Here is a 12,949-nt window from a genome sequence, read left to right as displayed (position 1 = left end):
CTAGGTTTGCTACAACAAAAAATATACTCGTACCAACAATTGTACAAAATCTCTAGCATAAAGTTTGTGGGTCCCACCTGTAAGTGTAAGTATCAGTGCCTATATATACCTTTTCTCAATTATAAGATACGTAATATAGGCAACCAACAACAAGCTACATTTTTATGATACGCACCGTACCATGTTTAAGTATATCTTTCTCCTTCATTTCTACCTTCATCTAGATGGATATCAAATAGCTAGGGAAATTTTCCAAAAAAAAAAAAACCTGAACTTTCCGATGCAATATTCCATGCACAATTTGAATTGCTTGAATTATCTCAGCGTATCAAGTTTAAGAGCAATTCACTATACAATACTATTTAGCAATATTGCTCCCATTGTTAATAATTGCTAAAGTTTAAAACGTATAGCCCATGGTTTAGGCATGTTTGAATTTTAGACATTATTATGCATTAGAGAGTTTCAATTAGTAAGTGACTACTATTTTTCACATTAGACATCTCCTTTCGCTAGTGTAATGACAATGTTCAAATATGTGAAACAAAAAATTGAGAATGAATTGATATTCGATATATATGTCTTAGAAAGATTAAAAGTAAATTTATGAAATACAATCAACTAGGCAAAATACAAAATATACATTTTAAAATCTTAAATTTTAAAAAATTGAGTGGGGGCGGGAGCCCCATGCTCCCTCAACCACTGATTGGGAGGTGAAGGGGTCAAATCTTGCCGAATGCAAAAATTGATTAATTTCTCCTCTTAAAGGGACTCTTCATTTTTTTCTTTGTTTCTTGTGTATGATGGGCTTATTTCTTGTGTCAGTTAAGTTGTTGGAGGATTTGGTTATTTAGTGAACTGTTACACAATTGATATGGTGTCTCATGCTTTGTACTTCAGAGACAAGACGAACATAAATGATCTCTCATATCAATTGGAAAAAAAGAAAATGATGTTCGAAAAACAAATAATTTTAATCCTAGCGTAAGAGAAGCTGTACAATTTAAAATTCTCTTTGTGGAATATTACTTGGATCTAAAACTTTTGCCGGAAAACTTTTGGTCCAACAACATCAAGGATACGCTTAAGTGCCAGAAAATAGATGGTTAGGAGTTCAACAATTCTCTTCCAATATGTTAATCTAGTACTATTGTAACAATAGTGACTTCCGCCGATAAAAAAAGGTGGAGTAAGATTTAAAGCAAGAGGTGTTTGTATTTTGGCCACAAGAGATGTGAAAGGAGGCCACGCTTTATGTGATCACATGGATCCTCTCAATGGAAAATATCTATGTCGGACACTTAACACTTAGACAACGGTGTGGAATTCGTCTCCAACCCATTAAGGGTGGTCATACACCTGGCAAGCATATTTTGTAATTCCAATTTACCAAGAACTGTCCGAGAAACTCCTATATCATGGATAAAATGCAAAAAGATATACTTTGTAAACACTATTTATTTCCAAAAAAAAACTAAATAGTTAACATAGGACACTTAATACAAAATTTGGCGTATTTCGGAGTCCTTATGATGGAAATTGGATGTAACGGAAACTTAATACATACCCGCATGCACCCGATACACCTGATACACATACCCAAGTCCATGTAACATATATATATATATATATATATATATAAGACTTGTGCTTATTGGCGGAGGAGGAGGTCTGAAGAGGGAGTTGGCAAGTACTGTGGAAGGGAGTAGTCGTGGTGGCAGGTGTTTGATCATTTGATGGTAGCAGTGGACAGATGGAGGTAAAAGGGTGGTCTTGGTGTTGGGTGATAACGGTAATGGTAACAAGTGTAGGGTGATAGTGAAGGTTGTGGAGAGATGATTGCGATTGGAGTGACAACGGTGGTAGTAGCGGTGATGGAGGTAGTAGCGGCAATGGTGGAGTGTTGGTGGCGGTTGTAGCAGTGGTGCTGGAGAGTAGTGGAGTGGTAGTAGTAGCGGTCGATTGGCGGTGGTCGTTGTAGTAGTGGTGGCAACGGTGGCGGTGGTAACCACGCGTGGTGATCGATGATGGAGAGGTGATGGTAGGAGTACTAGTGGTAATAATGGAGATGATCATGGAGAGGTTTGCTGGAATGTTAGCGGAGGAAAGAGGTGGTATCTAACCTTTGTTTGGATTCTCTTTCTCTGTCCTCCCACTTGATGCACCTTATTAAGTTTCCTAATAAATTTTTGCCCGTTTAAAAAAAGAAGAAGAGAGTATGCAGTAGGCCACACCAATTTCATTAATTTTTAAGCCTATGTTTCAAGGAGTGTTTAAAATTTTGAGCCATTAAAATTATAGTAATCAAAACTACTACTTCTTATCTCTTAAGTCTTAATTAACTTAATTAGTTTACGTGTTGAATTGAGTTATCAAATAACCCCTAACAATAGTAGAAGGTGAGTGAATTAAAATCTTATTAATTATGATATGGAGTAAGAAAAAAGGAAAATCACATCAAAGTAATTTCACCACAAACATTTGTATTTATTGGGAAACAAACGCACACCTATAAATACAAGAATCGATACCTCAACCATGCAAAACTGAAATAAAGTGAAAATTTGCTATGCTATTATTGACCAACTTAATCAACAATATTAAATCAAATAATAGAATTAAGAACGTTAAAGCGCGATCAAGAGTAGAAATAGTTAAACGTACGCAAACCTTTCCCAACCAGAAATTGGCAACGCAACCACCATCGCCTCGCCAACCCAGTTTCGGTTATCGCCATCCTGCGCCAATAACTCCAACTAGCATGCTCGTCCGAGTTGTTTATCTCTTTACACCTAAATTGACACAACATAGTAGCAGAAGAACAAATAAACATCATTCTAGTAAACGAATGATCGATTTCTATATCGTTCTAATAGACTGGCAGTGCAATGGCGGTGTGACAACCATTGAAAGGGCTTCATGTGATGAATATCCTTCCGCTCAAACTTATATATAGAAATAGATAATATTAATTAGTTTAACCTCAAAACGTATAAGTTTGAACTTGCAGACTTGTTCAATACGGAATCAGCAAAAATGCAAGTTAACGCTTTAAAGTCAACTATATATGGAACTAATGAATACTTAGGGGCTTTTTGTTTGTTTATTTATTTATTCGTAAATAAATAAGATGATTGGACTCGAGTTGCATTTTAACTGACGTGCTACTGAGTTATGACAAAAGGATACCTTGGTCACAAAGAATATAAAGAACTCTGAAAAATTAATTAAATGGTTGAATATAACCATAATTTGCTTTTCGGCATACAACACGCACATTCATAAGCAGAGAAATTCTAATTTTGGTAGGAATGAAACAAGACAATTTCTTGCTAAGAAAGTTTCCGTGCCAAGATCTTTTTTGTGTACGCTTCACCTGACTAAAAGAATATTTGAAATCCAATCAACACTATTAATTGCCCTCTGAGTAAATCAATTGTTTGACTTTTAGAGGTTCCTCTTGATTTTGTTGCATCTAATTGGCGTTAGCTGACGCGCCAATGATTGGCTCAATTGGAAGAGATTTTTCAGTGTTGAACGGATATATTCCTTGTAATCGCCATATAGCATCACAAGGGGGTTGCGGCATTGACCAGTCTTTTGATCCTGTGAAATTAAGAGATTCTTCTGTCTGTCTGTCACACAATTTAATTAGTTGAAGATTCCTGGCCGGAGAGTGCATGATTCTATAAACAACTTTGACCAGACCCAAATCGGGCCAAGACTTTGTGGTACCAATAGGATTTTAATATTACAAACCTTGAGTATGGGGAAAATCCAGCTACGTACAAAATATCGAGACCCACTTGAAGCAATTCTTTTCTTTTTTTTCCTAAGCAAAAACATTTTATTAATCTTTGGAAAGAATACAAAGATTAAATGGATTTCGGGCCTGGCGAAGGGTGGGCCTGGCGAAGGGTCTCTGTCCAAATGGATTTTTTTTGTTCTTATATTCAAATTTATTTTGCATTTGTTAGTTTTGCATCAAATTTTTGTAAATTATTGCTTCGTCATGACAAAAGAAATCTAAAAAGTAACGTCTTTATTCAAAAAAAATTGAGTTTCGATGTTAATTATTTACTTTTTAGATTCTCTCGTCATGACGAAGCAATAATTCACAAAAAATTGACACAAAACTAATAAATGCAAAATAAATTTGAATATAAGAACAAAAAAAATCCATTTGGATTATTCGGTGAAATAGGCCTTAATTCTAACAGACTAGTGGGTTTGAGTTTAATTCAGGGTTGCGCCTTAATCCGTTGCTCCTAACGTTGGATTTGGATGATCAGATGGGCCCAGGGCTGCAACATAGTGTACTGGACTTTTCCATCCCCTTCCTCTTCCCATGGGAAGACAATTAGAATTAATTCTGGGCCGGTCATGTTTTTGAATTTCATGGCCCATTAAATCATTTTCCTATAGAGTGCAATTCCTTATAGGTCCTGTAAAATGTATTTTACATTTTTACCCCTTTTAAAAAACATATGCTTCAGGAATCTCGTCTTAAATCCGAATTTCTAGATATCTCTCTCTCTAGGAAAACACATCATTGGCGACTCTCACCCCAGGAATCCTTCTGAAGCTGCTCCAGTCCATAAACACCACCACCGGCGACCACCGCTCCCCACTCCTCCAATTGATCGGCATCGTCCCGGCCCTCTCCTCCCCCTCCCTCTAGCCCACCCACGAGGGCTTCTACGTCCAGATCTCCGACTCCCTCAACTCCACGTACATCTCCCTCTCCGACGCCGACGCCGACGCCAACCTCATCCTCTCCAACCGCCTCCAGCTCGGCCAGTTCATCCACCTCGACTGCCTCATCATCCTCCCCAGCTTCCTCGTCCCCCAGGCTTCCGGCCTCCGCCCCATCCTCGGCTGCCACGCCTTCGTTGGCCACCCCGAGCCGCTGGTCGCCAAGATCTCACCCTCTAAGCGCGACCTAATTTCTCCACCGATTTTCCAAACCCAAATCTTCCAATTCGCAAAACTTCTTCCACAAAATTTCTCAGAAATAGTGTAGAAAATATAGTACAGGTATGGGGCTTATTTCGTCTTTATATTCTACCGATAGATACAGAGACCAGATTATGATTTGCAGCTTATTTCGTCTTTAACACTATTGATTGTTGTGGTGGCGGCGGCGGCATGGTGGTGGTCATTGTGGTGACGGTAGTGGTAGTGTGATGGTGTTGGTGATGGTGGCGTGGTGGTGGTTGTGGTGGTGGCGTGGAGGTGGTCATTGTGGTGGTGGTGGTGGCGGCGACGTGGTGGTGTGTGAATTGATGTGTGAATTTACACGAAAATTAACAGTGTTAATTTACACAAAAATTAACACTGTTAATCCGAGTATTAACACTATTAATTGGGATGTGAATTTATACGAAAATTAACACTTTTAATTTAGAGAAAAATTAACACTATTAATTGTGGTGGCGGCGTCGAAGTGGTGGTGGCGACGTGGTGGTGGTGGTGGTGGCAAAATGGTGGCGGCGGTGTTGTTGTGGTGGTGGTGGCGGCGGCGGCATAGTGGTGGCGGTGGTGACGTAGTGGTGGTGGTGGTGGTGGCGGCGTTGTGGTGGTGGAGGTGGTGGTGGTGTCTCGATCGTTTCTCTCAAATCGATTTTTTTTGCAAGGGGTATTTTTGTCAATAAAATAATGAAGAGGACCTACTGGACTATGGGCTTTTTGAACAGGACCTAGTGGACTATTCATCACCCAAATAGGACCGGCCAGGAAGTTGCTCAGACAATTATTGTATTTTGCGGAATCGTAGATAAATTGATAGTATATCATATGCGCGTGCACACACACACACACAAAAAAACTTCATTCGTCTCTTTTTAAGTGTTAAATTTTATAAATTCAACTTTTTAGAGAGACATAATCATATTACACTTCAAATAATGTAGTACTAACTTTTCACAATTATTCTTTATGGAGATATAATTATTACACCTTTTTCACTAACTTTTTATGAAAAAATCTACTCAAAAGGGCTAGATGAGAAATTTACTAATTTTTACCCATTAAGCTTTTAAAATGAACATTTATTAAGGGACGATGCAAAAATAAAATACTGAACCATAAAAAGGAGATGAATGGAGTATTACATTGAGGAAAAAAGGAGAAGAGAATGATAGAAAATGCAGAACATCTATTCTGCTATACAAAAGGAAAGCAGCACTTTTGTTTTTACTCAAAATTGAGTCCGGCTCACATCTACAATTACGAAATTGTCCAAAACAAAAACAGAATTTCACAACTGACGGTTTCTTATCTCAGGCAAATTTCTTGGGATAAACGTGGAAATATGGAATACCAACAGCTACCATAATACTACAAGATATTTTTGTATATTAATTTTCAATTTCCAAGAATGAAATTAAAATAAATAGCTAGCTAGTGGATGGCTCGGTACATTAGGCCGGATACCAAACCATTATCTCATTATATAAAAGATACTGTAAATCTGAAGTACTTTTGTAAGCTACGATGTAGTGTGTTGTTAGGGATAGACGATGGATACAAGAATGGTAAGAAAGTGTGGGTTTTTTAAAGATGAATCTGGCTTATATGCGGTCTGGATTTGGGCTGCAAAGATCAATCCATTGCAATCTTGGCCTTTCAAAAGTGTTTTCAATAGTTCAGTCTTATCGATAACAATCATTCCGGTTAGAATCTTTAGCAAATCTACATCACTTAATCTTGAGATGTGCAGTTGAGATTTGACTGCGTTCAACCATCCGTGTTTGGATGGCAAAGAAGCCGGGTTTTTTTTTTTTTTTTTTGAGGTATCAACTTGTAATTTAGCTGTCTTGATGTACTATTTCTCCTATCAATGGAATCTCCTAACATTTTGGCAAAAAATAAAAACTTGTAATTTAGCTGATTTTTTGTTTGCTGTTTTTTTTTTTTTTTTTTGATCAGAATTTTTTGTTTGCTGTTTATAACACAATCTATTAGCCAGAATCTGGTGAATGTTAATGGCCGTTATATATCTCTTCCTTTATGCCATTTGATTTGATAAGATTTAAATTCCACGAAAGGGAGAGATGGAATATATATAATGCCACCTTCTAGGCTTCTACACACCTTTCTAAATAGAAAGTTATAGAAAGTCTACCCCACTGTAGGCCTGTCAATGGATTAGATTCGATCCGAATCCGATAAGACTCGAATCTAATAGTGATATCCGAAAAATCGGATCTGAAAATTTTTTTACTTCAAAAATTTTAGTTTTTTTTTCAAAAAAATTATTTTCCAAAAAAAAATTTTAAAATTTAAAATAAAAATACAAGTTTAAATAAAAAATTCAAAATAAAAATACAACTTCTTAAACATTTTTTTTCCAAAATAAAAAATTTATAGTTTCTTTTTTAAAAAATAAAGTTCGGATCAGATTGATAACGAATTCAATCCGATCAGTATTTGGATTACAGGATTAGAATTATCGGATCGACGTTATCGGATTCGGATCGGATTGAATTCGATCCATTGACAAGCCTACCCCACCGTTTTGTTCCACCGTTTCCCCAACCGCTTTCATTCTTACCTTCCAAAATTATTTTGGATGGTCCGGATATTAAAATACTCTTCCATTCCTTGGAAGAGTTCTAAATTTTAAAACCCGGATTATTGATTACTGAGACGGACGGTAAGATTAAGCGGTGCGATGGGAGAGCGGTAAAACAGAGCGGTGGGGTAGTACCGCCCCCTTTCTAAATTTCCTCTTCATATCATCTACATCGATCACGTAATTATATACAAAGAAGATGTATATAATTAAATAATATTTGTTGGTTGACAATTAGGAGCTAGGTGCAGTAACAGTATCTATTAGCCTCACTTTTCTAATCTTGAAGGACCCCTCTAACCACTCCCACTTGCCAACAAATTCTCCTCTAGCTTCCCCACCCGTACGTAGTTAATTCATTTTAACCTTCATCCTAATCCAACTCCAAGTCAGATTTCCACCCTCATATCCTATGTTGTTTTTTACTACTTTATAAGGTTACCAATCGCGTTGATAGGATACCATTGGATGTGTTTTCGGGAGAGATTTATATTGGTAAAAGAACATTGCAATATCGGATTAGAAGCCATTTTTATAGAAGTATTCCGAAAAACAAAAACAAACAATATTCGATCAATATGATTTTTGACAAGACTCGTGTTTCCGACGAGTTTTTGAAAGTGAACGTTTCTAATTATCAAAGTGGGTCTAGAAAGAGTCCCAGTAATGCATAAACAGGCCTGGAAAAAATGGGATCGGAGAGGATAGAAAAACTGTGATATTGGCCAGCAACACCCCCCGCCCCTCCCCAAATGGATCAGTAATTATTTAGTGCCCTCGGGCACCGCCAATACCATACGTTTAGATTGGATTCATATACTTAGTCGTGAGATTCATATAGACGTACGTACGTATGGTTTGCTGGAGGGCTCTGGAGCACTACATGACAATACCCATGATCCACTACAGTGAATAATTTTTTCATCTGTTCTCCAAGTAGGTGCGTGGCGCGCATTAAGAAGGTATTATATAATCTGTGGGCTCGAGGTGGGTGAATCGTGATATTGAAAGTAACTTTACAGCTTTGTGCATGATTACTGTACACGAATTGGATTGATATATACATCCATGCAAAAATATTACTGAGTTAGACAGAACGCACTACGATCAATTGACGGCCACGAATATTGAATCGAAGATCAAACCTAATGTGCGAATTGCAAACGAGAGAGAAAATCAAATAAAGAGAGGCAAAGATTTTACATGGTTCGATCGGCTCATGTACGTACTGAAGGTATAAACTTATTCCACGAGCAGTCGATATATTGTTTTCACGAAATTTCAAAAGGCAGACGGATGCTCAAAAGAGCTACTCCTACAAAAGAAAGAGATTTTGCAGCAACTTCCTCTCAAATCTCCAAAGCCCTTACTGAGACTAATATTTTCTCTCACCAATGCGAAATAATTTATAATAAAAAAATAGAGCTTTTAACAATTTATACAAAACCCTAAAAACCGCATGATCCGAGTCGCAGTGCGTGACATAACCATTGCCCGGACGAAAAAAAGACTCTTCAATTCGAAGCCCAAACTATCGACGACCGTCCAGGTGGAGCTGCCCAAACTAGCCGATCTTCACAGTATATACAAGCATACATAAATATTACGTATGTTTGTATACTAAAAATCGGCATATCCATCGGGGTTTTTTTTTTTGGGATTTTGCTATATCTTTAGATTCTTGGGCTTTTTCACAAATTGCATGTGTACTAACCGATTCTCCATACAAATTTGTACTGTAGTTGATTATGTTATGGTTCTCAGCGGTACGAACGACGATACTTGACTGATACAGCCAATTTAGCCGCTCTATACTCACCAGGTCTTTTCGTCAACAATGATTTTGAAAAGAACGAACATAATAATATATTGAGTTTCCAATGTCGTTACCGCAACATTATCGCTTACTATTTTTTTTGATATACTCCGTATGTAGATATTCGGACCAATTTACTCGCACATCAACTTATAATAGTTGGTAATTAACGAGGGCCTTTTTAAAGTTGGATATAGATTGGCCTCACGGGAGTTAATAACATGCACCTTGGAGATCGATTCCCAACCTGAAATCTTAAAATAAAGCAAACCTCAAAACCACGTACGCACCTTGACTTCCAAACTAAACTCTCAAGCTTAACGTTATCGTTTATTCTCTGTGGTACCGTGGATTGAAAAAATGTAGCCAGTGTACCGACTTTTTTTTTTTATCGGCGAAAATAATTTCATTCATCACAAAATATACCAAGTTCCAGGCACCACACGAAAGTAAGATGACAATTAACCAATGCAGAGATGACAAGTTTTGTTATCAACTAGCTATTATTGGGACCCTCGTGTTTCTTCTTCTCAAACCATAAAAAGTGACCCATCTCGATCGCCACAGTAGTCCCCAATATTTCCTCCTAACTTTGTACGCATTAATGGATCGAAGGCGTTGAGGAGCATACCTTGTACCTGCAGGCTGCATCTTACCACTACTTTTTGATATCTGGTACACATTGGTAGTACGAACTCGATTGACAATTTAATTTGCAAATAAAGCAAGTCGTGCAGTAAATGATTCTGCACAGCTGCCAATGGCAAACGGGTGTGATCCCATTCCGAGAAAGTCATGGTAGCCTTTTTGACGAGCGGATGTATAATGCCACGATGATCTGAATTCGGGCGCCACGTGCGTTACTTGGATATTTATATGGTAGACATTGAGGGTTGGCCTGGTGGTCATCTATTACGCCCTAATGGACCTTGTTTCGGATTGCCGCCTGTAATTATAATTACGTATGCGGAGTATAGTGCACTTGCGTAATGGAATTAGTGTATGGCAGCTCTATAGGGTTTTGACAATTGAAATAATTGAGTCACTCGTGGATAATTAAATTGGAAAAATGAGGGAATACTTGAGCAGGAAGAACACGTTTAGTGGGCCCTGAACTTGGATAAGCAAAAACCCATTATGAGGATTATATTCACACTCATTCTTCTTTCTCTGTTGGTTGCTTCACCCATTTAACATGGTTCTTTTCACATGGAAAAAGTTATGAAAAAATATAACACTGTTATTATTCGAGAATAACGTCCAACCCATAGAATGACTAACATACCCCTCCATGTCTTGATAATTTGTATGTATGCATCATCTTGTTTATGTATTGTTTTGCTGGTCGAAACATGCGTAAAAGAAAAGACAACAAAAATTGTTGTGTAAAATTAAATAACCAAAAAAAATATGCATGAAAAACAATCGCTATTTCTTTTTTTTAATTCCTTTAACTCAGGGATTTGTGCGCACCTTGATTAATCTCTGAATATTAATCACACCGTCCACTGGTAAGAGCTCAGTTAATTAAGTTAGAATGTGTTTGTTAAGTCCGTCAGAAAGTTCTTAATATATTTTTTTGTAGGAAGTAAGAGGCTTTTTGCTTTATATATTCCAAGGATCTCATGCAATGTAAGTGGCGGATCAAGGAATGAATAGATTCGCAAAGTAAAGCAAATGCTTAATTAGAGCTCAAGAAAGGGAATCCTCTAAAATAAACCAACAGGGCTATTTTGGTAACTCAACAAACATAGCCCTTTGTCTTAATCCATGCTCTGTGGAAGTAGCTTTCTCTAATATAAATGCAAAAATAGATGGTCATCAGCTTCATTCCATCTCTCCATCAATTTCTAGAGAGAGAAACAAAAGAGGCCATATCCTTGAGATGAGGCCAACCACCTCCGCCACCGCCGCAAGCCCTACCGCCGCCGCCACCATAGGGTTTCACCGGTGGAACTCGCCCATTCCTTACCTCTTCGGCGGCCTGGCTCTGATGCTAGGACTCATCACCTTAGCATTGGTAATTCTAGCTTGCTCTTACAAAAATTCTTCATCAGATTCTTCCGGTACTGGTGCCGAAGAAAAGCCGGCCCGGCCTTCACACGCGCTGCAACCGGAAATGGAGCCGAAGATTGTCGTGATCATGGCCGGAGACGAGAATCCGACGTTCCTAGCAAAGCCGGTCTCTTCCACTCACCACAGCGAACAAGTTTGAGGCTTATCTGTTGATTCAAGAATCAGTTTTGAAAAACACTTTTCAAAACAATTTTGATTCTGTCTACCAAACGAGTTTTCCGAAAACTGATTCTTGAAAGGAACGAAACAAATGGGTCGCATCGTATCGATCGATAGCCATTTTTCTTCTTTATATATGAGAGTTCTTCTCTCTCTCTCTCTCTCTCTCTCTATATATATATATATATATATATATATATAGTCTTCTTCATGTAAACTGTGTCTTTGTTACAGATCATACCGGCCGGAATGTAAATTGATGAGTGTAAAAGGACATTAAAATGTCAGAGTATATTTTTGCAAATCTTATTCTATACCTTCGTCTACTTCTTTGGTTATGTTTAAGATTTCGGTTCTACCTTGCTAATACTCGGATCGGTATTTATAAGGGGTTTTCTCCCGGCTTTAATTGGGTCTTTTGCTAGTAAGCGGTGAGATTGATCATCCAAGAATTCGTTCATGTGAAAATAAGCAGGTCCGAATAGCGTGAATAACAATTGCTGGCCAAACGTTAAGCAACTTCATATGGGCCAAACTAAGTTGAATTGGTGGCCTGTGCCCATGGGTGATCGCTTAAACAACACAGATCATGGGCCATTCATGGTTACTTATCACGAGAGAGAGAGAGAGAGAGAGAGAGAGAGAGAGAGAGAGAGAGAGATTTATTTAAGGATCATGGACATTTATCGATCATCCTATACGTTTGGTTGGTATTTTAGATTCAATATTTCTGACAATTTACCGCCCAGAAAATACTCGTCTTATTGATAGACAAAAAGCTCATGTTTCAGATAAATATTAAGTTCTCGAAAACCATTTCGAGTCAATTGTGTGGATTGTAAATTATAGATTATCAATTGTGAATTATAAATATTAAGTTCTCGTTTTAATAGGGTGTTTGGACCTGGAGTTAGTTACTATTTCTTAGATTATCCATTGTGTGGACTGTAAATTATAGTTTCTAAATTTATAATAAAATTAGCAAAAGTGTTCGAACGATGTGTGAAAATGAATGTTATAAAAGGTTTTATGAGTAAAAGTGTAACCAAAATCGATAAAAAAAAAAAAACTCTTCCACAGGTGGTTTTTGAATTATAAATTCTCTGATTGATTTCTAATAATGTATTTTGACAGACTAGATAGGTTCTATAATCTACACCCAAACACCCAGAAAAATGCAGATCCAAAATGCCAAAATGAGGTGCCCTAACACTTCCCCTTAGTACGTACCAGAACTAGATCGAAGGTGGTTGGTGGGCACGTACCATGTGTGCAACTTTTAAGATGAGTGAGAACAATAGGGTAGTGGCTATGATAGG

At 37.6% G+C, this 12,949-nt stretch overlaps 1 protein-coding gene across 1 annotated transcript; it reads left to right on the top strand.

Moving 5' to 3' along the window:
• Positions 1-11,192: 11,192 nt before the first annotated feature.
• Positions 11,193-11,944, top strand: LOC131336375 (protein GLUTAMINE DUMPER 4-like). The gene has a single exon (XM_058372174.1). The coding sequence runs from the start codon at positions 11,281-11,283 to the stop codon at positions 11,608-11,610; it is 330 nt and encodes a 109-aa protein (XP_058228157.1). The 5' UTR covers positions 11,193-11,280; the 3' UTR covers positions 11,611-11,944.
• The last annotated feature ends 1,005 nt before the right edge of the window (positions 11,945-12,949 follow it).

This window comes from Rhododendron vialii, chromosome 8a, assembly GCF_030253575.1.
Source record: "Rhododendron vialii isolate Sample 1 chromosome 8a, ASM3025357v1".
NCBI classification, from domain to species: domain Eukaryota; kingdom Viridiplantae; phylum Streptophyta; class Magnoliopsida; order Ericales; family Ericaceae; genus Rhododendron; species Rhododendron vialii.
The sequence above is the reverse complement of the archived record's forward strand: the minus strand, read 5'-3'. Positions and strand labels throughout refer to the sequence as shown.

Excerpts from the sequence above, each read along its gene's own strand:
- LOC131336375 (XM_058372174.1), top strand. The coding sequence starts at position 11,281 with ATGAGGCCAACCACCTCCGCCACCGCCGCAAGCCCTACCGCCGCCGCC.